The sequence below is a fragment of the Molothrus aeneus genome, chromosome 5 (assembly GCF_037042795.1).
Source record: "Molothrus aeneus isolate 106 chromosome 5, BPBGC_Maene_1.0, whole genome shotgun sequence".
Taxonomy (NCBI): domain Eukaryota; kingdom Metazoa; phylum Chordata; class Aves; order Passeriformes; family Icteridae; genus Molothrus; species Molothrus aeneus.
The window spans coordinates 62,942,171-62,951,477 of record NC_089650.1 but is presented as its reverse complement, the minus strand read 5'-3'; the positions used below and the strand labels follow the sequence as shown (position 1 = coordinate 62,951,477).

Below are 9,307 nucleotides of genomic sequence, written 5' to 3'. Positions count from 1 at the left end.
AGCTCATTAATTTTTTAAACTTTTTATTTTCTACTGGCCACATGATTATTATGCTCTGCAAAATTTTTGCCATCCTGCTTTCAGGTAAGATCTTCAGGATTTAGTATCAGAGGCATTTCAGATCCTGTTCAAATAGCACAGCAACCATAGTGATTATATTGCTTTTAAAGATTGAGTAATTTCTGGACCTTGTGTCATTTGGAAACATAAAGTAGGACAAAAAAATATCTCAGATCCTAGTGATTTTTCTTGCTAGGAAGACAGCAAGTCCCACAGAGGACAGTAGAAAAGCTTTGGTAACATGCAGCAAGTTCTGAAGAAGAGTATGTAGCCTTTTATTTGTAAATTGACTTAGCCCTACTCTGAGTTTTAAGGTTAAATAATTTAGTGATGCAAAAGGGTGACAAAGCAGCTGACAAAGCACACTCTGGTCTCCCCTTCCTCACCTGTTCCTGGGCTATATGGAAGTTCTGCTCACCTGAAGTAACTCTGCTAGCCCTGATTCCTCCTGGAGGGTCCCTGGCCATCAGCAGCAGTAGCCCCACACTGCAGAGAGCCATTCTGCCAGCAGCCCCCCAGATCTGCATTCTCACTGCAGGTCAGCCCCTGCAGCAACAAGTTCACTTTTCTGCGAGGTAACCTTGTGCTGGAGCACGTGCCACAGTTGAGATGGCCACAATACACAGAGAAACACCATTTCAGAAGGCTTTAAACACCAACCCATACAGACTAACACCACTTCAGAAGGCTTCAAACACCTGCTCTTTATTGCTCTTCAGCCCATCCTTTTATAACCCTCCTGTTGATGCATTGCACCTGTGTGCCCTCTGCTCCCTTTGCTGGTTGGTAGCACACCTGGGCACTCCCAGTCTCATCACCTTCAATGCTGCTCACCTAATTTTCACAGCTGTACCCATTGGGGATGAGGCTCAGCCACAGCCCATCCCAATCACTACAAACTGTGTGCCTACACTCATTTTCCTTGTGTGAAAGCCATGCTGTATCCAACCAATATATTTTTTCCCATATACTTTCAGCATTGCTGAAATTCCTGGGAGTGCCTGCAGTTGTGTGTGTTTTATTTTACCAAAGGTGAAGAGAAATGCTGCTCCAGCTGAAATCAGTGCTCCTCAGACACTGGATTTTATCCTGCAGTTAAGGTGAGCAACAAATCCTTGGGACCAATCTTGTGACCTACCCAGTGCAGAAGCACAAAGCATAAAGCAGCAGCAGGGTTTCTATCCTGTTTTCCACTTTTTCTGGAAAGATAATTTTATTTTTTTCATGTAACTGATTACACAAGGTGCTTTGTTTGGCACCCTGGTGAGCAGTGGGGCCTTTGATGGAAGCACCATAACCCACTTTCCTTCCTCCAGCTGGAGCTCAAATCAGAGCAAGGCTCTGTACAAGAACAAAGGGAAATTGCAAACCTGTCTCTGTTAGCAGAGCATCACAGAGCTCCTTTCCTGACTGCTCCAGCAAGGGTCTCCAGTGACATAAAATGAGCAAATTGAACCATTTTTGTGTTAGGATACAGTCACAGCAATGAAACCAGCCAGGGGTGGACAGAGAGCTTGCATGATGCAAAGATCTGACTCTGCCCTTATACTTGCATCTCTTTTCATGAGGTGAATAAAAGCTGAGTCAAACCTGAATCATGGTGAGCAGGAACTGCAGTAAAATTACTGAAAAAAAGTCACTCAATGAATTGAAAGAAAGAGAAAAAAAAAAGGGCTATCTATTGGAGTCTGAAAAGTGGATCAATAAGGACAGGAACATCTTGTGCTAGCCATAGGAAGCTCTGTGCTGGGGTTTGCTACTTAGATAAGAGGAGGCAGAAAGGAAGACCCAGGAGGGAGCAGGAAAGAGAGCAGGGCCAACCCTAGAGATGCCAGGGAAGCAGAGGATGATCAGTGCCTGAGGCAGTCACACACTTCATTAGGAATGAATAGTTGGACATTGCTGGGGAACAGGAGACAAAGTTCAGACTGAAAGGCAACCACTGAGGGAGAAATGTGCATAATTCTGGAGGATAAGAACAGTTTGGGTCAGGCCACGAGTAAGCTGCTTTCCCATCTCGCTGAGCAGGTGGCTGCCCTGCTCTGGCCATGAGCTGAGTGGTGCAGAGCACATCCTGCCCAGGGGGATCCCACCTGGACACGGGGCATCCTTAGCAGTCCAGGGAGCAGGGAGGTGGATGCAGGCCACCCTACACTGCTAACTATCCTGGCTGTCCTCTCAGCAGCCCTGGGAGGATGAATAGGACTCAACCAAACACAAATCTGAAAAATCCTAGCCTTTTCTTCCATCTCCCACCTAGGCTGAATAGCAATCGTTATCATCTACAACCCTAAACTCACCCTCCTCAGCTTCTACCTACCCGCTATAATAACTGTGACCATTTTCCTCACCCTAAACAAAATCAAAGTCCTAAAGCTATCTACCCCAATAACTGCATGGACCAAAATTCTGTCTCTGAACACAGTACTACTCCTAACCCTACTCTCTCTCGCAGGACCCTCCCCTGACAGGATTCCTGCCCAAATAACTTACCATTCAAGAACTGACTAAGCAAGACATAGCCCCCGCAGCCACACTTAGCTCCCTCCTGTCCCTGCTAAGCCTGTTCTTTTACCTTCGTCTCGCATACTGCACAACAATTACAAACCCCGCGCCGCCTGGAGCTGCCAGGGACAGGGGTGCCAGCAGCCAGGCGGGGGATGCAGGCCAGCATCCCCGGGCAGGGCTGGGGAAGGGGGCATTCCATCCCACGGCGCCGCTCCCATCCCGGAGCCTATCGAAAGCAGCGGTTCCAGCGGGGGCTGCCGCCGTGCTCCCCAGTAAGATCCGGGCTGCCGGCGCTGCCTGCGGGGGTTTTGGGGCTGGCGAGATGCAGCCGGAGGATGCTCCGCGCTCCCTTCGCCACGCCGGGGCTGGACCAGCCTCAGCAGCGTGCGCCTGCGCTGCCAGCCTTCCTCCCCCTCCCGCTGCTGCTGCTGCTCCTCCTCCTCCCCCCGCTGCCGGCCCCTCCTCCCGGCTCTCGGGTGCCGGCTGCCGGGGCCGGCGGGGCCGCGGTGTCCGGGAGCCCCGGGGTTATGCGCGGCTGCGGGCGGGGCGCAGGGCCAGGGGCAGCCCGCGGCCGGGGCTCGCAGGTGTCCGGCAGGAGCGGGGGGCGCTGAGCCCCAGCAGCACCCCCGGCCCCGGGAAGGGGTGAGCGGGGGAGGAGGAGGTGGAGGAGGATGCTGCTGCTGCTGCTGCTGCTGCTGAGGATGCTGAGGATGCGGCGGGCCGGAGCGGAGCGGGGGTACCCGGGCAGCGCCTGGCTGTGCTGCTGGCTGCTGGGCTGGCAGGCGGCCGCCCTGCAGCTGCCGCCCTGCGAAGAGGTGAGGTTTTCCGAGTCCTCTTTGGGTTTTCCCCATCCGTAAGGGCGGCTGGGGGGTACGCACCGGCTGGGGAGGAGGGTGGTATCCCAGCCAGGGGGTGCTGCTGGCTCCCCAGAGCTGTTCGGGGGATGGCAGAGGGCTCAGACCCACGGGAAAGGACCCTCAGCCGCGGCTCTGGGGCGGCTCTGGGGCGGCCGAGCCCCCCCGCATCACGAGCAGAGCGGCTCCCTGGCCGTCGGTCGCGATCCGCACTCCCCACTCCCCTTGCCCGTGGTGATCCCTGCTCCCTTCGGTACATGGAAATAGCAGAGTCCCCCTCCAAACCAAGGGGGCTCGGCCGGCCTCGCTGTTTTTCTAAAATACCGTCTTGGATCAGCGCAAAGGTGGAGAGTAAGGGAGGGATGGTGCGGGAAGCTGTCCCGCCCGCCCGGTGCCAGCTCGGTGTGTCCGGGACTGAGCCGTGCGTGTGCCATGGCGAGGGAAACTTTCTGGCTCTCTACTGCTGTAGGAACCCGAACCTGGAGGGAGTCGGTGTGCTCGGAGCGGGGACGCTCCGCACGGCTCTGCGGGATGCGGGGATGAGGCGGCCGGACAGGGATGCGCTGCCCCCGGTGGCCCCTGAGGTTTTCCGGGGAAGGAACCTGGGCTTCATGAAGCTATTTTCCAGGGTTTCCAGCCTCACTTCTACATGCAGGGAAGTCCTCTCTGCTGCTGTTAAACAGCAAGTCGGTCTTTGCTGTGTTTTAAGCCAGCACTAGGGGTGAGGAGCCTGGGTACCAGCATCCCAAACAGGTCTAGGTGGCCGGAGCTCTGCTCAGGCAAGCAGAAACCTGTAAGTGCATTAACAACAGTCAGTCCCCTTTCTTCTAACCCCCTCCTATCTGAGGATGCTCTGGGACCAAGAGCTTCCCCAGGTTACCTCTTGCAGTTGCACCTTTTAGCAAGAGTGAATTTGTCCATTCTCAGGGTGGGCTGGGGGTGGGTGACTGCAGCCAGAGGGGAGCACTCGGCTGGTGAAGGGTCCTGATCCATGCTTGGAGGTTACTGCAGCATGGGACCTCCTTGGCTGGAGGTGCAGAAGACCTTCCTGTGGTGAAGGAGAGCATTTCTGACCTGAGGAATATTCTCTCTTTGCCTATGAAATTTCCTTGTTGCCTTCCAAGTGGCAGAGCTCAGCGCTAGCCTAGCGTGGGAAATCTTGCAGTAGGGAGAGGTGATGTCTGGCAAATCAGTGTCTGTTTTGGGCTTGTTTCTCCTAAATGTTGATCATTCTTAGGGCATGTTTTTCCTAAATGTTAGTCATTCTCAGAGAGAGGAATTTATGCAGCCACCTGCTTTAAATTACCTATCTGCCTTTTCAGCTAGTGAAGGGAAACAGGTACTTTTAGAGCTGTTTTCATCCTAAAGTCTTTGCATCAAAAAAAAGGAAAACCTCTGCAGACGGTTAAAGGTGAGAGCTGAACCTGTGCAGTGGTACCAGAAGTGTAGAGCTGGTATTTTAAGCATCTTGCATTGGGCTTTAGGTGTGCAAATTCTCTCTAGAGCCCTACTCCTGTACACCTGTGGACCTGGACCTGTGGGCTTTTGCTTTCTTTTCAGAGAGGCTGGAAATGTTATTTTGCTTGAGTTGAGTGCTCTTTGAAACAGAGACAGCCCTCACTCACATGGTTAAAAAGCTGTGTGTTGCTTGTGTTGGGGTGTGTGCAGCCATGAAAGTGTGTGTCCCAGGAAATGTAATTACAAGCATGTCTGGATGGAGAGAGAGGGGAGGAAAGAAAAGGGAACTTATGAAGAACCAGGATGGCAGATGAACTGCTTTACAAAAGGAAAGAACAGAAGTTAATACTTTTTGTCTCAAAAGATTGCCATTTTCCCTAATTCAGTCCAATTTGAGTGATCTGGGTGTATTGCCATTAACAACCTGATGAGATTGACTCTGATTTGGGCAGACTCAGACAGGGATGAAGTTATGCCATGACAAAGCACAGCCTGTCAGAGGGTATTGCAGTCCTTTAAAGACTTGGTAAATGTCTTTTGTTTTATACCCAAAAAGTCTGAGAAGCACAAGGCTTAATGTACTGACAGGTAGTTCATTTTCAGTCTATAGGAGATCCTTCTTTAGCAGCACTTTCCCCACTCCTTCCTTGGCTACTTGTTTCTGGTTCCCTCACTTATGACAAACACAGATATCTGCTGGTTTGTGAGATTTCTGTGCTGGCACAACATTTGGAGCAGTGGGATCTCTGGCTGTGCCTGAGGCTCTGTGGTGCTCTCATTACATAGATAGTAAAATAATAATGTCTAGCAATGTCACTTTCCAGAAACCTTTTTGTCATTGACTCCATTGGCCAGGGACTGTAGTAGTTCAGCACACAGGATTTAGGAGAGGTGTGTTTGTGCTGCAAACCAAAGGTACAAGCAGCTTCAGTGAATGCTCTTGGGAGTTCTTGGAGCAAATTGATACAGCCATGAGCTTCTGTTCACAGCAGTGCTCAGTCCAGGCTGTGATGGTCATTCACATTGAGAGCCCTCCCTGAGCTCACCAGTGCCAGCAGCAAATTTCAAGGTGATTTGTGCATCTCCAAGAAATGGAGTCAGGCTCAGCTTGGATGGCTGGGGTACCTCTGGGGTACAGCACCTGGGGAGACCCATTTCTGTGCCCTGTGCCTCTGGTGACCTGGCAGCTCGAATTAGGACAGTGGTCGAAGAACAAATGCAGATTCTGTCTTTGCACTGGTGAATTCTTTCTGCTGTGCCAGTGATGATCAGGGTACTCATGCAAATATTTAATGTGTTGCATAAATTATGACTTTGAGTGGAATTGATGACACCCATGCTTTTCACTGCCATTAAATACACATTAAGCTGTTATGTTGGAAATGATGAGGTATTCATGCCAGTCCCCATGCTGCTGCAGGGACAATGGTTGTTACATCTTATATTCTAGTGTTTTGTGCTTTTTCTTTTCTGAACTTTTCAAATGAATGGGTCTTCTTCAGCTTCCCCTTAGACATTCACCCAAATCTCAGCAGATTTTGCTTTTAGGACATTTGATACTCAGCCTAAATGGGTCTTTTCTTCATTTCATCTTTCCCTGTGTTGTTTTTTGCAGTAATAATAAAAAAATTGAACTCCCTGAGTGACTCTTCTCTTGATTCCCATTCAGCCAAATTGCTTTCAAAGAGAGATACAGAGTATCCTGCTGGCAAAGATGTTTTCTTTCATACTCCTGTGCAACTCTCAGTTATTATGCAGATTGAGAAGTGCCTTTGACATTGATAATAAATGTGATTCTGATACATTGCATAGTTTACCTGCTGTTTTAGTAGACAGGTAAATTAAAGGGTAATGCTAAATGCTCTCTTTAAGGGAATGTATTTTTGCACTAGTCTGCTAGAATCCTTATGGAAAAGACAAAAACAATATAAGAAGTTTTCCTGGAAAATGAGTCTTATAAAATCACTTGAAGGCAAAGGCATCTTAAGAATAAAGGGAAATTAAACTTAGGGCAAGTAAGGGGGATTTGGTGTGCTGAAATAGTGCCAATTCTCACAAGGAGAAAAGGTTAAAAAAATTGAGTATGTCTAAGCTAAGTGTGAAGTATTTTAAGTATATCAGTATGTTAAATCAGGATATTAGGTACTGAGCTAAGCAGTGTGGGAAGCAAGGTGAAATTCTGTCTTTGCATGTAAAGGATGGAGAGGAGATGTGTCAGTCCTGGAAAGGTGTCACATAAGCCAGCATGCCTGTCACCAAGTACACATGGCAGGAGCGACAGGGATGTGTGCTGGCAGGAACATTGGAATCTGAAACACTCCTGTGCTGTGAGTGAGCTGGACCTGCTCGGGAAGAGGTCTGGAGTCATTGCAGAAGGCTCTGTGGAGGCAGTGCACGTGCTGGTGGTGAAACAATTTGGGTGGGTGAGTAAAAGGAAAAGAAAAGAATAAAACCTGTCAGAGGGGTTGTGTGCCCTGTCATTAGTAGTCAGGAACCGTGAATGCTGTGTTTGTTCTGCAGCTGGTTAATGAGCACACACTGATCACAGCAGAGGGTGGGGCTGTCTTGGTGAGGAGGGAGTAACTTAACAGAGCAAGAAAAAGAATTATTCCATGCATAAATGTATGGGATAGAGAAAATTAATGAGATGCAAATCTATGGGATAAGGTAGAAATAAAAATGATTTTTGTGCACTTGAAAGGCTACATGCTTTTATTATTAAAAGGTAATAATTTTTTTCATTTTATGTGACCATAGAAAACCTTTGGATTGATCAAATGCAACTATTTGATTTCTGAGATTCATTTAGTCTCTGTTGGCTTGAAAATCTTTGAAGGGATTAGCTTATTTAGGAAGGAATTCTCCTTCTAAGTTGGTTGCCTTGCTGCCTCTTATTGGTACCCTCGTCCATTTCTCTGAAGCATCTGCATTTGCCATTTTGGCAACAGAGCAGGTGCTACCTATACCAGCTCCTGGGATGATCCAATGTTGTATTCCCTAATTTCTAACCACCTTGAGAGATATTATATTAGACACTTAACCTGTGATTGATTCATAGCCAGCAGAAGAGGCTGGGGAAAGATTTCTTCACAGACCATTTTATTTCTTTCACGTCTTGCTACGCAGATTTTGCCTTTGGGGGGGAAAGAGAAATGTACAGCTTCCATTTTCCATGGTGATGAAGGGTCATAAAGATGAGGAAAGAGGAGCAAAAAACAGGCTACAAAACTGCTGACAGTGAAGCTGATGGAGTGGAAACACGTGCACAAAAGGTGAGGAGAGAGATGCTAAAACACAGGTACCACAGCAGAAAGCACAGGAGCAGATCAAGATGGGGGAAGCACAGGGAGATTGGTGAGGTGTCAGAAATGAAAACCTGGCAAGGAAGACAGATGCTGGCATAAAAACTGGATAGTGAGCCATGGCTGTAATGATTCAAGGGTAAGAGAATTAGTCATAGTGGAAACTGCTGTAACAGACCATAAACTCAAAAGAGTACTAGCCATTAAACCAACACAAGATTGCATTTCTTCCACCATCAAATATCACTGGATCATTCAGGGTGAGGTTTATAATTTATAAAGAAGGCCATGATTTTATTTTCTCTTTTTCCTCATAGGTTGAGGCTGAGTAAGAATGGGAGCTGTGCTGGGACACCTGACACATCCATGCATCAGGACTAGCAGCCAGCCAGGGGCCAGGATGGGTTTTTGCAGGGATTTGGGCTCTCAGCTGCCTTTTCCAGGCCATGTTTTCCACCAGGTGTTGGTTGGGAAGGCTTTGGCAGTACTGTGTGTTGCTTTATGCCAGGTCAGAAATGCTGGAATCACTTGAAGGGAACCTTTTCCATGAGCCTGACCATGTGTCAATGAAGGTGTTGGCAGGGCTCCCACTGACTGCAGCCACCCTGGGGCAGAGCCAGGGGCTCTCAGAGCTGCAGGGCTCAGGCTGGGGGCAGCAGGGAGATGCCATCACTGCAGGCTTCCCTGTGTCATATGGTAGGCTGCTGTCAACGCCTGCTGAAGGAAGTAGTGAGCATCAACTGAGTAGAAATAAAAAGATTAGAGAAGAACAGATAATGGTTGGTAAAAGGAAAAGCAGCCTTGAGTGCCTCATGCTTGAAACAGGAAAGAAACAGTGTTTGGGAACAGGTCCCACATGTCTCCCAGATGGTGCCAAGGTTTTTCTAGGGGCTGCTGCTGTGAAGGTCCAATGTTATTATCCAGCATGGCCACATCTTCCCTAACTCTTACACCTACTTGGAAAAGAGTGTCCTGCTCACTAGCCCTTGTTAATACTTTGGGTCTTGCCCTGGACCGGAAAGTGTGTTTAGATTTTGGTTGCTAGTACTGGGAACATTTTGGTTTTGTCTTTGGAAAACAAAAACCTCTGGTTTTGAAGGAGAGAAATGGACAACCCCCCCTTTT

The 9,307-nt window shown here is 48.8% G+C and overlaps 1 protein-coding gene across 2 annotated transcripts in view; it reads left to right on the top strand.

Moving 5' to 3' along the window:
* Positions 1-3,094: 3,094 nt before the first annotated feature.
* The window catches only part of ELAPOR2 (endosome-lysosome associated apoptosis and autophagy regulator family member 2), a 101,151-nt gene continuing 94,938 nt past the window's right edge, over positions 3,095-9,307 (top strand). The window contains exon 1 of one of the 2 annotated variants that reach the window (XM_066550961.1): positions 3,095-3,383. In XM_066550961.1, coding sequence (XP_066407058.1) covers positions 3,240-3,383 — 144 coding nt within the window. In that variant the 5' untranslated portion in view covers positions 3,095-3,239. The remainder of the gene's footprint in view (positions 3,384-9,307) is intronic. The other variant, XM_066550962.1, reaches the window with a different exon arrangement.